Source organism: Mus caroli, unplaced genomic scaffold (genome assembly GCF_978045245.1).
Source record: "Mus caroli unplaced genomic scaffold, Mus_caroli_1 scaffold_4, whole genome shotgun sequence".
NCBI lineage: Eukaryota > Metazoa > Chordata > Mammalia > Rodentia > Muridae > Mus > Mus caroli.
This window is the reverse complement of record NW_028227259.1, coordinates 74,045,440-74,072,440: the sequence shown is the minus strand read 5'-3', so window position 1 is coordinate 74,072,440 and position 27,001 is coordinate 74,045,440. Positions and strand designations below refer to the sequence as shown.

Sequence of the window (27,001 nt, the reverse complement as noted above, 5' to 3'; positions counted from 1 at the left end):
TGCAAAGATCAGTTGGTTCCTACTGAGTAATTTAAACTATAGTGAGTAGTAAAACACTCTATGCTCTAGAAACTCATTAACACATTTAAACTAGACAGACAAACATTTGATTTTTGATTCCATACAGCAATCCTATTGATTTTATTCTATATTCTTACTTCCCATTGCTTCTTTCTTTGCTGATGCATCCTTCTAAATGCCTTGGACTATATATATATATATATATATATATATATATATATATATATATATATATATATATCAGAATATTGTCTTCAAATTATCAGAAATTCACTTCTACTTCTACAAATGTCTGATGTAAATATGTCAATATTTGTTCAATTCATTAATCAACCACTTGGTGGAGAAATCGCAATTTATATCTGTGTATTTGCATGGAGGGTAGAATTACATCTGACAGGCCATGCATGTAGCGGTCAGAGGGAAACTTCAGACGTTTGTCCCTGCTTTCACTATGAATGACTTGAGGCAGACCCTTTGTTGTTCAGTACTATGTACACAAGGCTGTCTGGCTTATAGGCTTCTAGCCATCCTCTTGTCTGTAGCTCATATCTTGCCATAGTAGCACTGGGTTTATAAATGTGTTCAATTGCTCCTTGACTTTATTTTCAGGAATTCAAACTTAGGCACTTACACATGCATCAAAAGTGTACATCAAAACACTTCTACTCACTGAACCATTGTAGTAGTATCTCATAATCATTTTTGAAAGGAATTCATTCTTGAGTATGAATGGTAGATATGATACAGAAGTGTCTCATGCATCATAGAAAAAGAAAACCATAAACTCTGCTCATATTTTCTGTTAGGCATGAAGCTACAAATTAACATGGAATCTTAGTAGTAGTTGGTTACTAATCCAATAGTAAATAGCAGAATCACACTAAGGTAAATTGTGATCAAAACAAAACAAAACAAAACAAAACACCTCCCACCCCTTGAGTGGTCTGCTTGCTGGTCCATACACCATTATAATATTGGAAAAATATTCCATCCTTCTGATTTGCAAGTCTTGAATAAACTTTTGAATGGTACATTTGTGAACACTTCTGTCACATTTCTGAGTAGAAGGCTATTCTGAACCACAGATTTAACACAGTAATACTTGGCATGACTTCCAACCAGTCAGGACCTCTGTGCTCTTATTTTCCTTCTCAACAAAGTAAAGTGACACTAAAATTTCTCCCAGTTGAAAAGGACTGTAATTCCATTTGTCAAGCACAAATGGAATTCTGAAAAACTACACACATCTTGGTCATTTCGCAAGTGTGTGACATGAGGCAACAGTAAACCCTGAAGGCCCTCTATGGGTTCTGGGTAAGGCAGCCTTTTTATTAGCTTAAAAGGTTGAAAGAACTTCCCCTCCTGAGAGAGGTTTGGAAACACCCCTTGTCTGAACGTTATTTTCTTAGTGTACAGATGTTAAACAATGGGACAATTCTGCTTAATAAGTCTTGAAAATAGTTATATACATACAAAAATATTTACTTTTGTTTTCAATTCTATGGATCAGTGTGAAATTTCTGCTTGTGTTGATTTAGCTTGTTTAGGCTGTTTACATTACTCTCTTAGCTGGAACAGACCCATCAGCATGTTGTTTGGTCTCGTTGGGATAAGTGATTGTGGGCCAGTGTTCTCTTACCCTATAAGTTGGGTATTTTCTTCATCGTTTTGGTTGTTTAAGCTTGATGAAAACAAATCAGAATTCTCGAGGTTGATTTGTATATGACATACTATCATGACTACACTGCCCAATATTGGCTGAGGGAAGATGAAGGTGGCCTATAGGGAAATTGACTCCATCTTTTGATGGGGGAGAAGTGTGCACATTACATGAGGCATGGCTATAAAGATACAAAATGTCTTGGAGTCATCTTTATTATTATTATTATTATTATTATTATTATTATTATTATTATTATAATTAGCTTTTTCTTCATTTACATTTCCAATGCTAGACCAAAACTCCTCCAAACCTCTCCCCCACTACCCTTCCCCCTCACTTCCACTTGGCCCCAGCATTCTCCTCTACTGAGGCATATAAAGTTTGCAAGACAAATGGGACTCTCTTTCCACTGATGGCTGACTAGGCCATCTACTGATTCATATGCAGCTAGAGAAACAAGCTCCGAGGGGTACTGGTTAGTACATATTGATGTTCCACCTATAGCATTACAGAACCCTTTAGCTCCTTGGGTACTTTCTCTAGCTCCTCCATTGGGGGCCCTGTGATCAATCCAAATGCTGACTATGAGCATCCACTTCTGTGTTTGCTAGGCCCCGGCATAGCCTCACAAGAGACAGCTATATCAGGGTCCTTTCAGCAAAATCTTGCTAGTCTGTGCAATGGTGTCAGCGTTTGAAGGCTGATTATGGGATGGATCCCCTGGTATAGTAGTCTCTAGATGGTCCATCCTTTTGTCTCAGCTCCAATCTTTGTCTCTGTAACTCCTTCCATGGGTGTTTTGTTCCCTATTCTAACAAGGAGCAAAGTGTCCACACTTTCGTCTTCGTTCTTCTTGAGTTTCATGTGTTTTGCAAATTGTATCTTGTATCTTGGGTATTCTAAGTTTCTGGGCTAATATCCACTTATCAGAGAGTACATATCCTGTGAGTTCTTTTGTGATTGGGTTACCTCACTCAGGATGATGCCCTGCAGGTCCATCCATTTGCTAGAAATTTCATAAATTCATTGTTTTAATAGCTGAGTAGTACTCCATTGTGTAGATGTACCACATTTTCTGTATACATTCCTCTGTTTAGGGACATCTGGGTTCTGTCCAGCTTCTGGCTATTACAAATAAGGCTGCTATGAACATAGTGGAGCATGTGTCCTTCTTACTGGTTGGAACATATTCTGGATCTATGTCCAGGAGAGGTATTGCCGGATCCTCTAGGAGTAGCATGTCCAATTTTCTGAGGAACCACCAGACTGATTTCCAGAGTGTTTGTACCAGCTTACAATTCCACCAACAATGGAGGAGTGTTCCTCTTTCTCCACATGCTTGCTAGCATCTTCTGTCACCTGAATTTTTGATCTTAGCCATTTTGGCTGGTGTAAGGTAGAATCTCAGGGTTGGTTTGATTTGCATTTCCCTGATGATTAAGGATGCTTAACCTTTTATTCAGGTGCTTCTCAGCCATTCGGTATTCCTCAGGAGAAAATTCTTTGTTTAGCTCTGAGCCCCATTTTTAATGGGGTTATTTGATTTTCTGGAGTCCACCTTCTTGAGCTCTTTATATATATATATATATATATATATATATATATATATATATATATATATATATATATGATATTAGTCCCCTATCTGATTTAGGATAGGAAAAGATCCTTTCCAATCTGTTGGTGGTCTTTTTGTCTTATTGATGGTGTCTTTTGCCTTGCAGAAGCTTTGCAGTTTTATGAGGTCCCATTTGTCAATTCTCAATCTTAAAGGACAAGACATTAATGTTCTATTCAGGAATGTCCCCCCTGTGCCCCGATCTTCAAGACTTTTCCCCAGTTTCCCCTCTATAAGTTTCATAGTCTCTGGTTTTATGTGGAGTTCCTTGATCCACTTAAATTTGACCTTAGTACAAGGAGATAGGAATGGATCAATTCGCATTCTTCTACATGATAACCTCCAGTTTTGCCAGCACCATTTGTTGAAAAAGCTGTCTTTTTTCCACTGGATGGTTTTAGCTCCCTTGTCAGAGATCAAGTGACCATAGGTGTGTGGGTTCATTTCTTTGTCTTCAATTCTATTCCGTTGGTCTACTTGTCTGTTGCTATACCAGTACCATGCAGTTTTTATCACTATTGCTCTGTAGTATAGCTTTAGGTCAGGCATGGTGATTCCAACGGAGGTTCTTTTATCCTTGAAGAGAGTTTTTGCTATCCTAGGTTTTTTGTTATTCCAAATGAATTTGCAGATTTAACTTTCTAATTCGTTGAAGAATTGAGTTAGAATTTTGATGGGGATTGCATTGAATTTGTAGATTGCTTATGGCAAGATAGCCATTTTTACTATATTAATCCTGCCCATCCATGAGCATGGAAGATCTTTCCATCTTCTGACATCTTGTTTATTTTCTTTCTCCAGAGACTTGAAGTTTTTATCCTACAGATCTTTTACTTCCTTAATTAGAATCATGCCAAGGTATTTTTTATTATTTGTGACTATTGAGAAGGGTGTTATTTCCCTAATTTCTCTCTCAGCCTGTTTATCCTTTGGGTACAGAAAGGCTAATGACTTGTTTGAGTTAATTTTATATCCAGCTACTTCATTGTAGCTGTTTATCAGGCTTATGAGTTCTCTGGTAGAATTTTTAGGGTCATTTATATATACTATCATATCATCTGCAAAAAGTGATATTTTGACTTCTTCCTTTCCAATTTGTATCCCCTTTTTCTCCTTTTGTTGTCGAATTGCTCTGGCTAGGACTTCAAGTACAATGCTGAATATGTAGGAAGAAAGTGGACAGCCTTGTCTAGTCCCTGATTTTAGTGGGATTGTTTCCAGCTTCTCACCATTTCATTTGATGTTGGCTACTGGTTTGCTGTACATTGCTTTTATCATGTTTAGGTATGGGCCTTGAATTCCTTATCATTCCAAGACTTTTATCATGAATGGGTGTTGGATTATGTCAAATACTTTCTCAGCATCTAAGGAGATGATCATGTAGTTTTTGTCATTGAGTTTGTTTATATAATGGACTACATTGATGGATTTCCATATATTAAATCATACCTGCATTCCTGGAATGAAACCTACTTGGTCAGGATGGATGATTGTTTTTATGTGTTCTTGGATTCGGTTAGTGAGAATTTTTTTGAGTAATTTTGCATCGATATTCATAAGGGGAATTGTTCTGAAGTTCTCTATCTTTGTTGGGTCTTTCTGTGGTTTAGATATCAGAGCAATTGTGGCTTCATAGAATGAATTTGGTAGGGTACCTCCTGCTTCTCTTTTGTGGAATAGTTTGTGAAGAACTGGAATTAGATCTTTGAAGGTCTGATAGATATCTGGACTAAACCCATCTGGTCTTGGGCTTTTTTTTGGATGGGAGACTATTAATAAATGCTTCTATTTGTTTAGGGGATATAGGACTGTTTAGATCATTAACCTGATCCTGATTTAACTTTTGTACCTGGTATCTGTCTAGAAATTTGTCCATTTCATCCAGGTTTTCTAGTTTTGTTGCATATATCCTTTTGTAGAAGGATCTGATGGTGGTTTGGATTTCTTCAGGATATGTTGTTATGCCTCCCTTTTCATTCCCGATTTTGTAAATTAGGATGCTGTCCCTGTGGCCTCGAGTAACTCTGGCTAAGGGTTTATCTATCTTGTTGATTTTCTCAAAGAACCAGCTCCTCATTTGGTTGATTCTTTGAATAGGTCTTCTTGTTTCAACTTGGTTGATTTCGCCCCTGAGTTTATTTTCTGCCGTCTACTCCTCTTAGGTAAATTTGCTTTCTTTTGTTCTAGAGCTTTTAGGTGTGTCCTCAAACTGCTCGTGTGTGCTCTCTCTAGTTTCTCTTTGGAGGCACTCAGAGCTATGAGTTTTCCTCTTAGATATGCTTTCATTGTATCCCATAAGTTTGATTATGTTGTGGCTTCATTTTCTTTGAACTCTAAAAAGTCTTTAATTTCTTTCTTTATTCCTTCCTTGACCAAGGTATCATTGAGAAGAGTGTTGTTCAGTTCTTACATGAATGTTGGCTCGCTATTATTTATGTTCTTATTGAAGATCATTTTAGTCCATGGTGATCTGAGAGGATGCATGGGACAATTTCAATATTTTTTGTATCTGTTGAGGTCTGTTTTGTGACCAATTATGTCGTCAATATTGGAGAATTATCATGAGGTGCTGAGAAGAAGGTATATCCTTTTATTTTAGGATAAAATGTTCTGTAGATATCTGAAAAATCCATTTGTTTCATCACTTCTGTTAGTTTCAATGTGTCCCTGTTTAGTTTCTGTTTCCACAATCTGTTCATTGATGAGAGTGGTGTGTTGAAGTCTCCCAATATTATTGTGTGAGGTGCAATGTGTGGTTTGAGCTTTACTAAAGTCTCTTTAATGAATGTGGCTGCCCTTGTATTTGGAACATAGATATTCAGAATTGAGAGTTCCTCTTGGAAGATTTTACCTTTGATGAGTATGAAGTGCCCCTCCTTGTCTTTTTTGATAATTTTGGGTTGGAAGTCGATTTTATTCTATATTAGAATGGCTACTCCAGCTTGTTTCTTTAGTCCATTTGCTTGGAAAATTGTTTTCCAGCCTTTCACTCTGAGGTAGTGTCTGTCTTTTTCCCTGAGATGGGTTTCCTGTAAGCAGCAAAATGTTGTGTCCTGTTTGTGTAGCCAGTCTGTTAGTCTATGTCTTTTTATTGGGGAATTGAGTCCATTGATATTAAGAGTTATTAAAGAAAAGTAATTGTTGCTTCCTATTATTTTTGTTGTTAAAGTTGGCATTCTGTTCTTGTGGCTGTCTTCTTGTAGGTTTGTTGAAGAATTACTTTCTTGCTTTTCCTAGGACATAGTTTCTGTCCTTGTATTGTTTTTTTGTTTTGTTTTGTTTTTCTTTTTTTCTGTTATTGTCCTTTGAAGGGCTGGATTCGTGGAAAGATAATGTGTGAATTTGGTTTTGTTGTGGAATACTTTGGTTTCTCCATCTGTGGTAATTGAAAGTAGCCTGGGCTGGCATTTGTGTTCTCTTAGTGTCTGAATAACATCTGTCCAGGATCTTCTAGTTTCAGGCTCTCATAGTTTCTGGTGAAAAGTCTGGTGTAATTCTGTTAGGCCTGCCTTTATATGTTACTTGACCTTTTTCCCTTACTGCTTTTAATATTCTACCCTTACTTAGTGCATTTGTTATTCTGATTATTATGTGTCAGGAGGAATTTCTTTTCTGGTCCAGTCTATTTGGAGTTCTCTAGGCTTCTTGTATGTTCATGGGCATCTCTTTCTTTATGTTTGGGAAGTTTTCTTCTATAATTTTGTTGAAGATATTTGCTGGCCCTTTGAGTTAAAAATCTTCATTCTCATCTACTCCTATTATCTGTAGGTTTGGTCTTCTCATTGTATCCTGGATTTCCTGGATGTTTTGAGTTAGGATCTTTTTGCATTTTCCATTTTCTTTGATTGTTGTGCCGATGTTCTCTATTGAATCTTGTGCACCTGAGATTCTCTCTTCCATCTCTTATATTCTGTTGCTGATGCTGGCATCTATGGTTCCAGATTTCTTTCCTAGGGTTTCTATCTCCAGCATTGCCTCACTTTGGGTTTTCTTTATTGTGTCTACTTCCCTTTTTAGGCCTAGTATGGTTTTGTTCATTTCCATCACCTGTTTTGTTGTGTTTTCCTGTTTTTCTTTAAGGACTTCCACCTATTTGGTTGTGTTTTCCAGATTTTCTATAAGGACTTGTAACTCTTTAGCAGTGTTCTCCTGTATTTCTTTAAGTGAGTTATTAAACTTCTTGATGTCCTCTACCATCATCATGAGATATGCCTTTAAATCTTGGTATAGCTTTTTGTGTGTGTTGGGGTACCCAGGTCTGGCTGAGGTGGGAGTGCTGGGTTCTGATGATGGTAAGTGGTCATGTTTTCTGTTAGTAAAATTCTTACATTTGCCCTTCAGCATCTGGTAATCTCTGGAGTTAGTTGTTATAGTTGTTTCTGGTTAGAGCTTGTTCCTCTCGTGATTCTGTTAGCCTCTATCAGCAGACCTGGGAGACTAGTGCTCTCCTGAGTTTCAGTGGTCAAAGCGCTCTCTGCAGGTAAGCTCTCCTGTTGCAGGGAAGATGGACAGATATCTGGAGTTTGGACCTGCCTCCTGGCAGAAGATGAAGGCCTGAAACAGGGTTTTTCCCAGAATCTGTGTAGCTTCTGTAGTCCACACTCTCACCTGCGCAGAGTAGTCTAGGTGGGATCCAAGAACCAAGATGTCTCCCCCAGATGCTTTGGCAAAGCCCTCCTAGGTGAGCTGGACGCCTCTCCTCTGGCAGGAAGGTGCCCGGATGTCTGGAGCCTGAAATCAGGTGTGCCCCAGAAGCTCTGTGGCTTCCACCCTACCCAGAAGCTGTTAGCTTTTGTAGTCCACACTCTCCCCTGCGCAGACTAGTCTAGGTGGAATCCCGAAACCAAGATGGCTCCCCCAGATGCTGTGGTAAAGCCCTCCCAGTCGTGCTGGACACCTCCTCTGGCAGGGAAGGTTCCCTGGTGTCTGGAGCCCGAAACATGGTCTGCCCCAGCAGCTCTGTGGCTTCAGCCTGTCCCAGAAGCTGTTAGCCTCTGCAATCCACACTCTCACCTGCCCAGACCAGTCTTGGAGGAATCCAGGAACCCAAGATGGCTCTCCCATATGCTGTGGCAAAGCCTTCCTGGGTGGGCTGGACACCTCCTTTGGCAGGGAATGTGCCTGGATGTCTGGAGCCTGAAATGCTGTCTTCCCCATAAGCTCTGTGGCTTCTGCCTGACCCAGAAGCTGTTAGCTTCTGCAGTCAACACTCCCCTGTGCAGACTAGTCTAGGAGGAATCCTGGAGTCAGCTTTTAAACAGTCCATGACCGAGATTATAGAGTTCACAGAACTTCAGGAAGTTCTAGTAGAAAACTCGTCCAAAAGGAATCTTTAAGAGCCTTTTAAATACTCTTCCACTTTGTTCTGGAGAACAGATAAGTTATTGGTGTCAGCTTCATCTTCTGACCTTGCTGTTAAATTTCATGAATAATCAGTTCGGCTATTAGAGCGACTATCACATTTTAGAACTGTTCATTCCCTATGCCTCAGGTAAAGCATTTCTGAGTTGATATTGACACTTAAATCCCGCTAATGGGAACACTCATTTATTATATACTTGTGTCTGGGATCCTGACACGTACTATTTTCTTTTACACTTTCTCCTGTTCTCTCTCTCTCTCTCTCTCTCTCTCTCTCTCTCTCTCTCTCTCTCTCTCTCTCTCTCTCTCTCTCTCTCCCTCTCATCTTGGGGAAATACTTCTTGCTCATCATCTCTATGATATATTTGAACATAGCTCCGTTTAGACTTCTGGAGATCTTTCTTAAACCTTTGTTTCATAAGTGCTTTGTCCTGTAAATGGTAGCCACTGCTGGTCCCAGCACATTCTCAAGTCATCTGTTTGGTTCCAGGGATCTGCTACATTTTTTTTCTGGATTAGTCTTTTTCCCCCTGCACACAACATAGAAAATCTCAGGTTCGTTCCTTCTCTCTCAGTGACTCTTGTCCTATGTTGTTTGATATCAGTGTCTTCCAATAATGCCTTGGTTTCCATGTTTTATCTAGGTCTTTCTCATCATTTCAACCAGGAAATAAAATTCGGTCTCTGTTATTGTGCGATTAGAATTAGAAGTCATCCATCTTTAGGTTTAGCATTAGAGAAAATTTGACTTTCTACACATACCTCAACTTTTTTGTGGAAGAAAACAATGTGACACTATTAAGCTGTAAGCAGAAATACACACAAACACAAACACAGACACAGACACACACTCCTACTATGTATTCAATTAATAATTCCTCACTTTCCTTCTCCATGTACTTTCAATTATTTAACTTTTCCTTTACTGATTTTGCATGTATGTATAGTTTTTTGTGTTTGCTCACGTGTGTAGAGATCAGAGATCTTCTTTCCTGAGTTGGTTCTTTTCTTCCACCACATGGGTCCTGGGAATGGAACCCAGGTCACTGGGCTTGTCAGCAAATGCCTTTACTGGTTGAGCACCCTCTCTGCTCCTTCTTAGTATCTTGTCCTTAGTATTTTACCTTCACTATATTTACTTGCCTTATATTCTTTTTATGTCATGATATGTGGGTATACATAATTTATTTGTAGCAATAGTATACACACTTCAAACATATTTTTGTTCTTTTTGATGTGTACAATATTATAGAATAAGTTAGAATTGGTTATTCTTTTCTATAAAAATGGGATTTTAAAATGGTAGAGGGTAAGTTCAGGGTTCATAATGGTGTCTTCAGCTTTTAGGTTGATTTTGATTTCACTTGTCTCCACTGCAATTAGCTGCCATATGTTAGGTTACACATTCTCATTAGTTCAGCTGCAATCTGCTTGGGAGAATACTACAGAATGACATGAAGAATGTGTTCTAAGCCTCTCCGAGTCTGTTTTCATTCTGGTTTGTGAAACTGCTTTCTTCTGTTTTTAAACTCAACTCATTGACCTTGAAATCATAATTCACAAGTGCACAAGTTATGGAGTAAACGTTTAAAAAATGTTCAAGTGTAGTATTGAGAAATACAGTTATTGAGCAGGGCATGGTGGCACACGCCTTTAATCCCAGCACTTGGGAGGCAGAGACAGGCGGATTTCTGAGTTCAAGGACAACCTGGTCTACAGAGTGAGTTCCAGGACAGCCAGAGCTACACAGAGATACCCTGTCTCAAAACACCAAAAAAAAAAAAAAAAAAAAAAAAAGAAATACAGTTATAAAAAATGCCCATTTCTCAGATAGATAGATAGATAGATAGATAGATAGATAGATAGATAGATAGATAGATAGATAGATAGATAGATGGTGGTCTGTAGCCTGCTTTTCCCAGTCACCCATTTCTAATCTCAATTATCTGGACTTCTCCATCTCTTTAGTTACTACTTAATATGACTAGAAATAAACAACGGTATCTAGTTAAATAACTACAGAGAATTTTAAAAATATTTATTTTATAGACCCGAGTAATCACATATTTTATCGTTGAATTGTGTACAGATCTACATCCAATTATATAGTAAATGTGAGTTTTAATATATCTTTTCAGAATACACATGCCAATTTGAACATGAGGAAAAGAACAAATGCCTTGGTCCATTCAGAATCGGATATCAAAAGCAGAACTGAGGTGGGAAATCACTCCAGCAAGACCAGCTCTGTCCAGGAGTCTTCTGAAGCCACGCCTAAGGCTCACTTAGCTTCCAGTCCAAATCCATTCAGCAGGGCAAATGCAGCTGAGACTATGTCTGCAGCAGCCAGAGGTCTTTCATCTGCAGCATCCCCCTCTCCTCACGGCACTTTGCGGCCAGCTTCTTTGGGGTCAGCTTCCACTCGCCCTGCATTTGGATCTAGACTTGGGCGAATTAAGACAACAGTTAATACAACAGGGGCTGCTGGGAATGTGTCAGCCACACCTCCTCCCCCTGCTCCACCGCCCTCTGGATCTGGCACAAGTAAAATAGACAAATATGCTCGTATTCTCTTTCCAGTCACATTTGGGGCATTTAACATGGTCTACTGGGTTGTTTATTTATCTAAGGACACCATGGAGAAATCAGAAAGTCTAATGTAATTTTGTTGCTATAGTAATTTCATAACAACGATGGAAATACAGACTGTCTTTTAAAATGTTTTTAAAGGTAAGTATTCTTTACTAAAATAAAAATTCTATGTAATTTTTTCACTTAAAAAATACAAGTCAGATATGGAGAGAGTTAATTAACTCTTCGGTGGCTAGAAAGTGAACCATCTTTCTTTATAGAAAGATAGTTTTAAAAGAATCTATTCAGTGTTCAAATTGGATAGAACACAGAGCATTATGGAAAGTTGGAGCAAGAGAACTAGAGCTAGGAGAGATATGTGGTACACCCTTTTGCACTGAAATTTGAAAAAAAGAAAAGAAAAGAAAGACTGTGAATTTTTTAAATATACCCCCCATGAAATCAAACTGTCACCAAAAACTTCCCATTGGCCCTGCCCTTAACCAGAACTGTGTGCCGGAAGCCATATGCAATCACCTTTGCAGCTTTTCATAGTACCTGCAAAATAAGATGCTCCCTATTAAAGAAAACACTGGGAAGAGGAAAATGGAACAAAACAAACACTGATCAATACAGTGAAGCCTCTGCTATATCAATAACAGACACCGACCAGGGAAAATGTGTTTTCTGGCACATAATTGGTCAAACAATACTTAACAGTTGACTTGAAATGTTGTGCTCTGAGCCAAAGTTAAATTCATTGTATAAATTCTTTTTTCCTAGTAAGTCATTCAGTTATGTACTGTATACATTTACCACATAGTTCCTCACAGCCTGGAACCTACTGTGTTCTAGGTGATCTTTAGAGAATCTTCCAAGGAAGCTCTCTCACCTTTACAAAGATATTTCAATAGTAGGACAGCCAATGCATGTTAAAGAACTATAATTTAGTCAAGGACATCATGTTCTTTAATGAAGGCAATTTAGTTAGAGTCAGACAACATAGCCAACATATTTGTTTTTTCTGAGCTGACAGAGGGAAATAAATAAAGTTCCTATAGCAGCTTGGAGATAAATACCTGTTAGTACAATCTAGATGATTGGTTCTCAAACTATAAGGAAATACTGATACAGTTTGTTCTGTAGGTGAAAAAGCATTATAGACCTGAAACATAACAATCTGGGCCCTGGAGAACCTAACAGATGACCTGCGTCAAATTTGATGCAGATCACATAACACAGTTTGCCCACTCTACCAGAATCATCCAAATAAAAGTCTGCTTATCCCAGTAGAGAGCAATATTAGCTGCTGAAATGCTAATGTCCTCGCAAGATTCTGTGCTCATAACATCTGTATGTCTGGCATGTTTTGCATTTGTTTTTCTGAGAGTTTGATAAGATTTTATAACCAAGGTACTTTAAAAATTAAAGGAGCAACTAGAGAAAGAAGAGAATAAATATATCATAGCTTTGGATGGAGTGTCAGTGAGTGTTATGCAATGTATCTGGGTTCTCAAGACTGACTTTTCCTTTTCATCATGGAGGCTTAACCCTAATTGAATCTTTGCAGCTTTTAAAATAGCTCAATCTTGGTTGATATTTTTGATGTTTCACTTCCAGATTTTCTTTCTGTAACTCTACTTGTTCTTAGTATGTGTAAAGGAATGTGTTCTGGGTTTGTTGAGGGGAAACGTTTGATAGAAATGTCCATCTTATAGACAGAATCTTTTATTTTCTGAGGAAACTTATATTGATTAATATGAACTTTTGAGTTACTACATTGACTTTTGATGGTTGCCCATGAGATTTCTAAAATTTGAAAATGTCAAATTTTAATTGACCCCCACCTGAGAATTTCTTCTTTTTTTATTTCTAAATATTTCATAGGGTTAAATCCACTTTAAAGTTGAAAGATGTTGAAGATATCTTTACTTATAAATTGATTCTAGAAAACTGGGGACCGGGAAAATCTGTAAATATGTTTATACATTTAATAAAGAGTACTTGTCCATAAAAGCATATAATAAAATTATTTCATGAGTGTGAAAATCGTTTTGGCCTTTGGGCTAATGCTTAGAGCTCTGATGAGAAGCCACCATCACTTTTTGTATCACTTCAATGATTTTATTGATTTAGAGAGAAACACTCTCTTCTCTTTTTCATCCTATTATCTTTCTTTTAAAAATCACATTCTTTCTCTATAAATTTAAACACTTTATTGGCCTCCTTTCAAAGATAATGCCTTTTAAATTTTTTGGATTTTAAATGGATTGAAAAATATCTGGCTTTCCCTAGCTTCATAGTTCAAACCTGTGATCCCATTTTTGGAGAGGATGAAGCGGAGCTTGCCATGAGTTTGAGGGACAGAGTGCGTTCTAGGACATTCTGGGACAGAGTGCATACCAGTCTTCAAACAAAAGAACAGTCAAAACCTCGTGAATAAAGAATAAAGATTAAACAAATAATAAATCAAAGTGAACTCCACTACTCTGGGGCTGGGGAGATAAGGAAGAGTGAATACTACCACAGGTAGCATTTGGGCTGATCTCAAACCTGAGTTTCTCCTTCCTGTTTCCCAAGTGTGTGGATTGTACAAATATAAAACTAAGACTAGAAAGGACTTACCAGTCAAGGAGTTTCGTTGTTCATTTGAAGACTACATTTACCAAAACATTTCTCCACTAGTATACAGAATTGATCTCATTTTCACATGATATTTTTAATAATAATGCATGGCTTGTTGCATTCAGATTCTTCTTTTTATTTTGTTCATCATTTATGTCTTCCTCATAACTTGGAGTCATGTTGGGTATTCTTGTGTGAATTTAGCCACTTTTCATCATCATTCATAACAATGACCATGGATTGTCAAAGCACTGATGACTGCAGGGTTAGAGAATAATTCTGTCTGAAAATAGTACCCTTGGTATAAAGGGCTTTAAAGCTTAAATTTAGAATGATTTATATTTTCCTGTAGAATATATTAATTTTAGTTTCCATTTCCATGTTGATGGGTTATAGTTGTATAATCACTTCTAATTTTCTCCAAGTATGCCTAGTTATAAAATACATTTCCACAACCAATCCATAGTGAAAAAGTAACTTGTCTCTGCATAGACCTAATGGTTTTTGTAATATAGACTTTAACTTGAGCTTCACAAATCCTAAATGAGAGCACAGCATCACCTTCTTTGGTAGAAGAGATGAGTCGCAGATCAGTTACTAATGAAGATAAATGCAGTAGGCTGGAATGAACTTCTGAAAGGTCATTTTTCAATCATCTACCTTAACAGAGATGCTATTTCAAGTAATACATACAATATGTGTGTATTTTTTTCTCTAAGCCAGACAATTATTTCTGGCCCAAACAAGAAGAGAGAAAAGGTCTCCATTCTCCAGTTCCCTGATTCAACTGGTCTTCCTGTCTAGAATTGAGAATAATTTGCAGTGGGAAATAAAGAGAAGAGGACACACTTGGTGTCATGTTCTGAAGACATTGTTGATTAGAATCATCCCTGTAACCACCCTGGGGCTAAAAACAAGGGTATGAACAATCTTCAATTTTGGTTAAGTTTCAATGATATATGAATATAATAGTAAATGTAAACATATTCTTACAATAGATACACCCTATACCTTGAACCACAAATACATTATTACTGGGAAATTATATTACTTCAAGCTGTGGTTTATTTCCAAGTAACATGTCTTGATCATTAAAACAAAAATACCTTTCCCTGTATATTAGCTATTTGCTCTCCCATAAAAGATTTTACCATTTAAAGATGAAAGAATGTTGAGTTTTTTCTTTTCTTTGATTTTCTTATCACTCTATGAGTTCCTACTCAGTGTTAATTTAATTTAAGATTGAGCTAAATATAATTGGCCATTCTGTGAGGATACTCACAGTCTACCATTGAATACATAGGTAGATTAAGAACTGTATGATAAATGTGTTGAGTGCAGAGGTAGGCCAAGATCAGGACTCTTGAAGCTACCATCATCATGGTATTAGAAACCAGGATCTTACAACTAAAAATTAATGCAAAACTAAATACACAAGCTGTACATAAGTAGACTCATCTCAATAATGTTTTCTTTTGTCTCAAGCTCCATGTTTTCGAGCCTCTGTCTAATATTGATGGGGAAATGATGCTTATAACTGTGATTTTGGCAAGGAAGTTTTTTGACACATCAAGCTTCACAGAGGTGGTCATGAAGTGAAGTTCACGATCTGCAGTTCTTCTATCCCAACTCACCCAACGACCACAATTGAAAGTACATTTTCTTTTTTCATTACCTGGAACATGAAGAATTTAAAATGGCAAGCTGAGCTCTTTCTGTATAGATAAAACGTTGAATCAAGGGGAATATAAGTTGTTGGTAGTAGCAAGAAGAGGTAGAGATAGAGAAAGGAGAATATTTTGGAAGTTACTGAAAAGATTAAACTTTACTCAGATTAGTGGTGATGGTTTAAAAATATTACAGTTTAAAATATTAAGGAAAGACTAACACACTTCTGATTCTGTTAGATGAAAACCTACTGACTACTGTTGGAACTTTCAGTTGGGATGAAGAACAAATGAGCTTTAATCTGTACTTTTCCAATTAATCATTGACTTCCATTTCTTTTTTAACCCTGATAGTATCACTATTATTTTTATATGTGAAATTTGTCTATTATAAATAAAGTTCATTGAATAATGAAGGCAATTCCTGATATCATATGTGTACAAGTATTCATATGCATACCGAGCAGTTTGTACTTATGCGTGTAGAAATCTGTCCATCATCTATCTATATAGATATAGAGATAGAGGTGTGTGTATCACACACATATACATGAAAATGATTAAAGAAAAAGAAGTCATGAACTTGAGAGAGAGCAAGAGACTGGTTGAAGGGAGGAAAAAGATGGGAGTAAGTGAAAGAATTATAATTTCAAAAAATAAAATATTACAGAAGAAACAAAACTAATAAAAATTCAAGTAAATAGTCTGGATGATTTCCACAAGTCACAAGTTGAAGGCTAGCTCTGTCTACAATTCAGAGACCTCAAGGCCAGCCAAGTCTGTGTATAGAAAACCTGTCTTCAAAGTCTTGCCTCTTCTTCCCAAACAACACACACACACACACACACGTTGAAAATGCAGAAAATCAGAACCATGAAGTCATAGTATGTTGAGATTTCATTTCATAAACGTGATGCCTGATACCTTTGTAACAAGACTTGTAGAGAGGAATAAGATGGTGAAAATGTGCCATTTTATAAATGGGGAAGCAAGTGTTTAATTATCAAATGTTAAAAAGTGAAACTGACTTTCTTTTTCCTTCAGCACTGGAAAAGGAACCCAGAGTTTCACCCTATGATAGGCCAGCATGCTATCTTGGCGTTCTTCATACCAGCCTTGAACTCTGTCTGCAGATCTTGAACTTCAGTTCTCTTTCCTCAGGTTCCCAAGTAGCTAGTGATGATTAGATTTTTCTTGTTTATATATGGAAGATGTTTTGATTTTGAGATATATTTATATATAGAACAGCTTTGAATTAATAGCTTCCCTGACTTAGCCTCCTGAGGACTGGAATTATTATACTTAACTTGTGGAATGAATGTTTTCCCAGGATAAGAACAGGTAGAACAAGTGTTGGTATTTAAATAGTTTTCTTCAAAGCAAGAGGATTAACAATGCTGTTCCTTTTTTCCAAGATTTCTATTTCAGGAAAGTTTTCTCTTTTTACATGTTTAAGTAATCTTTTCTAAAAAAGAATAATACTAACATGAAATTTCTTCCTGTAACAGTTTCTAAATTTATTTTGTATCTTTTCACTTTTGAGACCTTTTCAACTATACTCAATGGGTTTTCAGTTGTATTCATTCACTTTTATAACTTGTAATTTCCAACTTAATAATGGTTTTACTGCTTTCATTGTGTTTTCTCAACAGTTTTCTTTTTAATCTTTATGCTTTTTTTTGCTTTATTGAAACATAATATGTCATCTTCGAGCTTTTCAATCTATTATATTAATGAGATATTTATGGCTTTTTATTATTGTGACTGGAGAGAGCTATTCATATTAGATTTCTGTTTCTTGAAAAATTACTTTTTCATCTGATTTTTGATTGTACTTTTACTGCTTCTGCCTCTTTTCTGGGTTACTTTTATTCTATTAATCATAGAATTAAGCTTGCTATTTACTGAGCTATAGTGTGGGAAGTGGTGGGCGTGTGAGTCAGAGCAGCCCACAGAAGCTATTTAAATCAAGGCTAGCCCACCTCCCAAAATCTGTTTTAATTTTCTGCCCAGAGACCATATTTTTCACACCACTTGGATGTCTGGGTGGTCTGCATTGTTTATTGTTCAAACTTCTCAATTTATTTGCTCTGGTATTACTAGTGAATGTTGTTCTTGCTCTCTCCCTGCCTCTCTTTCCTTCCTTCCAGTATTTTGAGTATTACCCAACAGAATTATTTAAAGAAAAATCTTAGTGTTCCCCCCCCCCTCCGTGTTAGAACTTCCACGATTCTGGCATACATAAATGGAAATTGTATGAAAAGAAGTTTTGTTTTAATGTTGTTTGTACATGTTCTATCCCAGGTCAGCTTTAAACAAAGCAACTTTGGGGACATCTCAGCTCTATGATACTCCATGGAATCTGTACCATTCCCAAGATAGATGCCAGCTAATTTCCTTTGTCTTGTGAGAAAAAAATGTTCCCCTGTTCGAAAGACACCTGTCACAGTGAATCATCAATTACTTACAAATTTGATTAAAGATATGGTTTCAAGATTTGCTTCAAGTTTTCGATATCTGTGTTATTTTAGAGTTTGTTGTGAAAAAGATGGATTTAAACATGTTTGTTCCATCAACTTTATTGAAATTACCTCCCACGGTGTAGCTTTGCACAAGACCTGCAACAGAACTGAGTATACCTCGTTGCTAAGGTGACCAGAGCTAAATGGTTCCTGCCTTCCAAGTAGAAGGTATCACTAAAACTGGGTGTTATGCTTGAAGTACATCTGTATTATACCAACCATGTAGTTCCCAAGAATACTGACAAGGACTAGGAACTAACAGAAAGGATGGATGGGGGTGATCGGAACCAGAGCTTCAACAAGCATTGTTAGCTTCCTTTAGGAATCCCAGATGAGTTCTTGTGAGATCTCTTCTTCTCTTATTTCTTTTCAAGCCTTCCACTCCTAGGAGCTCCACCTTTCAGTGTTCTGTGTGTATTTTGGACTAATTTTAATTCATTGATTACATTTGCTTTCATCCAATTCATCAAATGATTAGTGGGTTGACAATTCTTTTATCCAAGAGGATAAATAAATAAATAAATAAAGACTTTAATGGAGACTTGGAAATGTTTGTACTTTTTTAATAGTATAATTTTCCTATGAGCAATTTATTTCCTTAAATTATGAAGGATGGACGGAGGAAATAGCATCAGGTAAGAGCATCTGCTATGTTAGTATGAAAACCTGAGTTCAGATCCCAACATTTGCATAAAATGCCTGACTCTGATACTTGTGTGTTCAAAACCCAAGCACTGTTAGGACTGGAGCCAGGAGGATCACTGGCCTCAGATTTATTTCAGGTGCAATGGTAGACCCTGTCTCAAGAGAAGAAGGCAGACAGCCACAGAACAGAACACCAAGCATCCATCCTGCAAGAGAAAAAAATAAAAGGCAGCAAAATTCTATAACATAAAGAAGTTACAAGTTTTAATTTTAATTTTTGGAATTATGAAAAGAAAGAAGAAGAATTATTGCATTGATTATAGCTACTATGACATAAAAATCAACAATATTGTAATGTTCTCTCTCTTTATCTGTGTGTGTGTGTGTGTGAGAGAGAGAGAGACAGAGACAGAGACAGAGACAGAGAGAGAGAGAGAGAGAGAGAACTTGCTTATGTATGAGTGTACATACATGCTGATGTCAAATATACATTCACCCTGTGAATTCTTAAATGCCATCCCTTTCATTTTATTCTAGTAAATGTAAAATAATATACATCTAATAATATAATTTTAATTATTTTCATTTTGGCACTCTAGGAAAAGTGATCTTGAATCTGTGTCATTGGTGTTAAAATAAAAGCCAATCCACTGTACCCTTATATAAGCAAGCCTTGCACGAGTTTTTGACCTAATAATATTATTGTCAGAATGACTCACAAGCATGTTTCGTTGAAAATCAAACAGACTGATAAATCTTAAAAGAATGCATGCATAGGCATTCTCCATCAATATTTTGAAAGCCTTTCTTCTTTAATTTCTCATGTTTTGTCTACTGCTCCTTAGTGTAAACAAAGACTATGCAGTGCTAAAACTGTGTTCTTCATCATCTATGGTCTCACTGTCACAGAAAAAAAAAAAAAAAAAAAGCAAAATTCTCTGTTCCTCTTGCTTTCAAAATGACAAAGGTGAATGGATTCTATTTTTGTTTATTTTCAAGTGTGTACTTTTAAAATCACTCACTACATTGTATAATAGATAATGCTTCTCCATAAATGAGAACAATGTATTCTTCTCTCATAAATAAAAATAGGACTAATGTTTCTTCCAGCCCAAAAAATAAATACATAGAATAAAAGAATATAAAAGTAAATGTGAGGGAGAAAAGTTATTGCTCTTTTATTTTGGAAAAGATTGAATTGTGAATAGGATTATGCCTCCTGGCCACTCTAAGAATAAACTATACATAGAATTGAAAATACCCTTTAGGGACTGTGGTAACTGAATTATTCAAATACCTCCCTCAAAGAACAGACCTAAAATGCTAGTGTTCATCATAAAAGTTGACTGTGATATGTAATCTATTCTTCATTATGCATGCAGTTACTTCTTGCTTTTCTGCTCAAGAGTTGACCTTCTTTCAGGCTTCTTGATCTCATCTTTTGAGAACCTTCCATTCTACAGAATAATGTCAGACTACATCTTAAGAACATTTCTGTTCATTTCACACTTGTCATAGAATTTCTGGCAGTTCCCCATCAAATGAGATTAAAAAAAAAAAATCATTCACTGACATTCAGGGACAACACAATCCAACCCAAGGTCATCTTTAACCCATCAGTTCATCTATTCAATGATTTACCCTTTCAGAGCACATGAAAATTTCCCTCATAAAACCTGTGTGACCTTACTTTAAGAACTCCTGAAGCAATCCTTTACCTGGATTGCCTGTCTCCTCCTATGTGTTGCTGGAAGCTTCCTGTATGCCCATAGTCATTCTATTTGCTGAGAACATCCGTGACAACATCTAGGGGAATCAATTTTGACATTTCCTTCCTGCCATATATTCTTTTGTGTGACCTTTCATGATTTTCTGTTACTATACTTTCTTTTTATTTTCATAAAGTTATATATTTCAACAAACAATGAGTAGCTCTTTTCTTCATCTACAAATTCACATCTTTCTCTTAGAAGTTTAGTGTCAATATCAATGTCAAGAGATTAAAATTAATGTCAATATATTAATTTGTCTGATGACAAACAGGATTCTAGCATAGTGTCAATTTGAACTGGCTAATTTGAATTCAGGATGAGTTGATGCTAAAGAAAACTAATGACTTCAACAAAATCAAATCACAAACTTTTTATTTACTTCCCAGGGTCTGTTAATGTTTTAACTAATGATGCTCAGTTTTACCAGTAAAATTTTGATGAGATTTTTGATAAGTCTAAAACTGATATGTGATCATTATCATTCATTTCATAGGGCACTTTAATAATTTCACTGAATCATATAAAAGAAACAAAAGTTTAATTGCTTATATATATCCAATTTGAAACTATATACTATGTCTAATCAATATCTTTTATGGTTTATTCAAGAATTATGATCATAGTTATAACATTTGTTAGAAAATTTGGCAGCTGTTGAAATGTACATGATAAAATGGATGTAAGCATTTATAGTTTTGAGAAAGTAATTAATACAAATTTGCCCTTTTGACTGTTTTGTTTACCTGTAACTCGATGAGAGGATATAGAAAAAAAAGTCTCATTTCATACCAGTATATTGGGGAAGATCCCTGTTCTTGATACCATGAAGAACTTACATTTCTCAGTTAAGTGTGCCAATAAATTAGTGAGCCCTTAACAATAACCATGAATTGATTTAGAAGCATCCTGCACATGGGTAATAAAAATAATTTTGTAATAAATTTTGATTAGTAGTTACATGCACAAGAAGTATAGACTTTTATTGTGTTCCTGAGGACATGATTAAATTATTGCTGATTGAGATACTTTATTTGGCAGTGTTAGATTGATAGGCATAAATGTAAAATTCAATCAGCCACTTAACCTACTTGTTATCTGATTATTAAGAAATGACTTCCTGATAATACAAATAGAGCTTTTTATTATTGTATAAAAAGAACTTAAAGACCAAACTTGAATGTGGGGAAATAAAAAATAGAGGGCCATAGCACACTGAGGTTAAAAGGCATCTAAAAGCAAAATTAACATTTCCATTTTAAATAATGATTTGTCATATTCCTTGTATTACCATGCCATCCTTGGGATGTGTTTTTAATATCTCTTGATTATGAACATTTCAAGAGATGATTAAATGTAAATTTTGTATTTTATTTTACTTCCAGTCTCACAAAATTGTGGTTTCAGACACCTTTATCTGTTTTACTATTGTATGGAGATGAGATAATATACACAAGACCCATTTCAGTTAGAAGATTTTGAGTTTATTCTTTGATAGAAGTGACATGTCTGAACTGTGTAAACAATTGTTCATATGCATGTGATATCTCTATTATCTACTAACTGGTTGCACTTAATAGTATTTGAACATTTCTGGTATACAGTTATATATTTTCATATCAGCTGATTTTTATATTAATAATACAAGTTTTACTTTCCAATTTTTACAGTGTATTTATGGTATGTACACATTTATATGATATTTTATCTGTTGTAGTACAGATGAATATTTGATATGTTAACTTAGTATAAACCATTAGACAAACATAGTTAGAAACAAATAGTACTGTTCATGTTATCACTTGACATTGTAATACCTCAATCTAGTGCTTTAGTTACTACATAGGGGCAGTGCTTTATTGCTTATCCAGAGGCTTGACATTCATAACGCTTATTACTATATGTGAGTATATTTTTGGCATATCCTTCAATAATGAAAATAATGACCATCACTCATCTCAGATTATTTTTAGACCACTCTCTAGGAGTTTGCATTAAAACGGATGTGCACATAGTTGTACTCATCAAGTGTTGACTATTCTTCTTGGTATCTTTTGCAGTTTAATAAATGTTATTGAAATTTAACTTTTTAAAACAGAATGGTGGTTTCATCATTGTCCTGTGGACTCCTTTTCAGGGTTTTTACTTGCAGTCTGTTTTTCTCATGGCATGGTAGTCTCAGAAATTAGGGTTCTTCCTTGGTAAACTTTTTTTATTCTTTCAGGAAAGTAGTAAAATAATGAGTATTTAGTAACTAGGATATAGATGGACACAAATTTCTGCTATTTTGCTGGTCAAAGTTCTTCAAAGAAATGAAATAAAGATCTTACTTCAATGGGATGAAAGCGCACCATTATGGATACCTTTGATTATCATATACTGACACAATTCAGCATTCTATTTAGTGAATGTCACATTTCACATCTTTTTGTCAGTTGACATATTTTTATTGAATTTAGATTCCATTACCATATATTTAACTTAGAGGTGTTAAAATGATCTTTGACTAATTAATCTCATAATTAGTACAAATTTTTATTCCTCTTATATAAAACATTGCCCTAGATTATTGTCCTGTTATTTGGTGTATACATTGTGGGTTGGGACGACTTAGTACTCAAATTATCTCTACAAACAGATACACAAGAACCACATATCTTTTAACAAAACTTATAGGAGATACATGTCTCCAGATCTGCAACATAGGAAGTGAAACTGCAAGAGATTTATTCTATAATTATTTTTCTAAGTAGGGTGTTAAAACTCAAATTTATTCTGGTTGCAGAAATCTGAGCATAGGGCTACATATGCCATGAGCCTTAGTTATTCATCAGCTCACTGAAAAATCAATGGGACCTTCCCTGCTGTGGCATTGGGATACAACACCTTCCTGGCTGATAGACAGGTTTCCACATCTGCCCTTTGCTTAGCCAATTAACTCTAGACTTGGGGTTGGATAGGCAAGTGAGCAAGTTTTGAGTAAGACTCAAATCATGGCAATCTGAAAAGAATTACTTAGACAGAATCTCAAAAATTCAAAGTTTATAGCATAAGATGTTCTAGTAAATGGGATTCATCACTGTCAAATAACTTGCGAACTGTTGGTTTTAAAAGTGAAAACTTAACAAGAAGCAAAAGATAGTGCTTTACAAAGTACATGAATGGTCATGCTGAGTGTAGGGTGATATAGTAAACATGATCATGATGTAGGAGAGAGTATAGCATCCTATGAAATTTATTTTACAAATATTAAAATATCTGTACATTTTATTTATATTTGAACTCATCCTTGGCCAAAATATTAGTTTATCAAAATGCCCTCTAGGTAACATTTATTGTTCACTTTTTTTGTCCAGCTATAATTATAGAGCTGCAGTGTGATCAGAATATCACAGCATAGATTCTTCTGTACTTCTTGGAAAGCACTTAATCCTGGTTTGGTCAATGTGCAGGCTGTTGAGATACAGGCCTCTTGAGGTCCAAGATGAGGCCCAAAGTGTATTTGGTGGAATATAGTAAATTTAAAGCACACAAAATCTTTCTGAACAGCTGAGGCTTCTCTCCCAATCACAGACAGAAGAATGAATGTCCTCGATACAGGGATTCTGTCATTCACTAGCTTCATAACTCCCAATAGTTTATTATTTTGTACATCTCCTTTCAATACTATGGTAACTCTTTCCAGTAGCAATGAGCTCTCAAAAGTTCAACAAGAGATATTACTACTAAGGCTTGTTTCAAGAATTTTGATAGTGTGCAGAACATAGAGTGCACATCACCATCTGCATCTGTTGTGATGTCATTATGAAGTCACTGTGAAACCTTGGGACAATGTGCAAAAGAATCAGCAAAAAAGCTGAATTTCTCATGTGACTGACTGACTGACTAATTGAATGATTGATGGAATATGGCACTAGGAAATAAGAAACTAGCAATATGGAAGACCCATTTTAATTCAAGGCTTTTTTCCCAAACTAAAGTTCATACATATTTCCTGTTTTCCATTTCTCTGACTTATTTTTGGGAGAGAATATCACGATTCAACTCTGTCTATCCTGCAGATCAGGGGGCACTAAAAGGCACTTCACTTTTTTCCATGTATCTTCTGAGTACTCTGATAATGGGTATGTGCCACCATCCCTAGCAGACCATACAGATTTTTTTTCAGTGTAATTTTTCTCCCAGGTTTCAATTAAGTTCATTTATTTTTTATCTACTCCTTCCTCCCCCTTAGAGACAGAGTCTCACTCTGCAACCCAGATCATCTGACTCTCACTATATATCTCAGGCTTGGGAGGAACATGGGACTATTCCTGTCTTAACCTCCTGAGTGCTAGGATTACAGTTATCAGCCAACACATCCTCACAACTGTGAGTCATTATGTTGTACTGGGAATCAACCCCAGTGACTTACAACAGTAGGCTAGCAGTCTGCGTTCGAACCATGTCCATGATCCTTATCATCTGGATAGACCTCATGAGACCGTAACCTTGTTTTTTGTGTTGCTATCAGCTGGAGGAGCCTTCCTTTTCCTTATTTTCTTACTTAACTGATACATAAAAAAATATAAAACAATGCATATAAATGGATTACCATGTGTTTTGTTCAATGTACAGAAAAAGCTGGAGAATGTCTTCAAGCACATTGTGAATAATGAAACATTTATTTATGTCTCAAGACAAGTACTCTGAACAGGGACAAAAGTTGTAGGTATACTTGGGCTGAAAATTCCATATTTTAAAATGTAAAGTGCCCTTTACAATGAAAATTAAATTGATGATGTAAATAGGTTCATATGTATCAACCATAAAATATACACCTTGTCATGGTTAACATTACATTTAAAGTTTAGACTTCCTATGCTTACGAGAACAAAAAGAAATTAAAAGCCCATAGAATATAAACCCCTATCTAGTACAGACTGTATCCTCTTATCCAATTTCCTTCAGTTTCATGAGATAAAAACTATTCTCAACCTGACTACTCTTGAAAAATTTGCTGTTCTAGCAAGATAATCGGTCATAAGACTACCTGATATTTCTGCATTTGCAATCAAAGTAGTCTTACTCTTCTCAAGGATATGACTAGGACAGCTGTAAGACAGATATGGTAAAATTACACCCTGCCTACAAATAGGCAAAATAAACATAATCATGTGTGTTTTGCCTTTAAAATCCTTGAACTAACAATAGCCAAGAACTTGCCTCAAAAACTCTCTGGTCCTGGCCGTGTTTGTTTGTTTGTTTAAATAACAAGCCCATATCTTACTAAAATGAAACCTTGCCCCAAACTGGTGAATCTCTAGTAACACCAGACCCATAAAAATTTAGGAATACTGAAGGTTTCTCAGTTACTCTTCTATTTTTCCGATAAAATACCATGGCCATTGCAATTTATAAAAGAAAACCTTTATTTTGCTGCTTAGTTTCAGAGGGTCAGAATTCATGACTAGCATGGCAGGGACCATAGTAATTGGTAGGAATGGTGTTGGAGAAGTAGCTGAGATCTACAAGCAGGTGGCAGAGAATACTAACCGAGAATGGAGAAAATGACTTGGGATTTTGACAGCTCAAAGGTCACCTAGACAAACCTAATCCAATAAAACCCACACCTCTTCCAACAAGACCACACCTCCTTCAATGAGACCTCCTTAGGCTTCAAAAACAGTTCCAGCTACTGAGGGCCAAGTATTCAGATCTAAAAGCCTTCGGGGGCCATTCCTTTCTAAACCGTAAAAGATTGTTTTAAAAATTAAAAAACATGATACCATATCAAAATATATTCTCCAGAAAGTATTAATGTCAGTATTAAAGACTTTAAAGCTTATGTTTGTTAAAATACACATGCCAATAATTTTTAATATTGTTTTAAATTCATATTATGAACATAGAAGTGTTGAGATTTTTTGCCTTTAATATAAATAATATAATATTCCATCATATTATTTTAGTATTTAGAAATAATATTGTTTGCAAAATCAACTTTGAGTTAGTTATACCCTTTATTGGTTCATCACCGTCACATCGTCTAATTTTAAACTCCTAAAATTCTAAGTAATTATATTGCTATTTTCTCTTTCAAAGGTCCCATCTTGGTCGTAAGACTATTTTGTCACCATTATAGGCATCTTGAAATAGTAGAGGCCAGATAGTTTTAAGGAGTTTTACCTCCCTTTGTGGTTTAAAAGATAATCTCAAAGTTCCCTCATAACTTACGTGTAATTAAAAAAAAAAGTAAGAGAAAGCCCGTGGGCTTGTCAGAGAGTGCTGTGGTTTGGAAGAGAAGAAACACCAACAGAAGAAATGATACACTGGAGTGTGAGGATGCCTAGCTTCAAACTTTTCGTTTATACAGGGACATTTGACACAATGAAACACTCCTAAGGCCAGTCTCCTTGGCACTTCCCGTGGCGGTAAATGAGGTCATTTGATTGGTCAGATTGGAAGGTTGGAAGGTGTCATCTTCAAGTCTGTCACGCCCCTTCCTTTCCTCTAGGGCGGGAGCTATACAGGAAGTGCCTCCTTCACTGTGGGGA

General features: G+C 36.0%; 1 protein-coding gene across 3 annotated transcripts in view; it reads left to right on the top strand.

Moving 5' to 3' along the window:
- Gabra4 (gamma-aminobutyric acid type A receptor subunit alpha4) overlaps positions 1–17,029 on the top strand; it is a 91,444-nt gene extending 74,415 nt beyond the window's left edge. For 2 of the 3 annotated variants that reach the window (XM_029477411.2, XM_029477412.2), the window contains one exon: positions 10,805–11,010. In XM_029477411.2, coding sequence (XP_029333271.1) covers positions 10,805–10,884 — 80 coding nt within the window. In that variant the 3' untranslated portion in view covers positions 10,885–11,010. Of the gene's footprint in view, positions 1–10,804 lie in introns of all 3 variants that reach the window. The other variant, XM_021162799.3, reaches the window with a different exon arrangement.
- Positions 17,030–27,001: the final 9,972 nt, after the last annotated feature.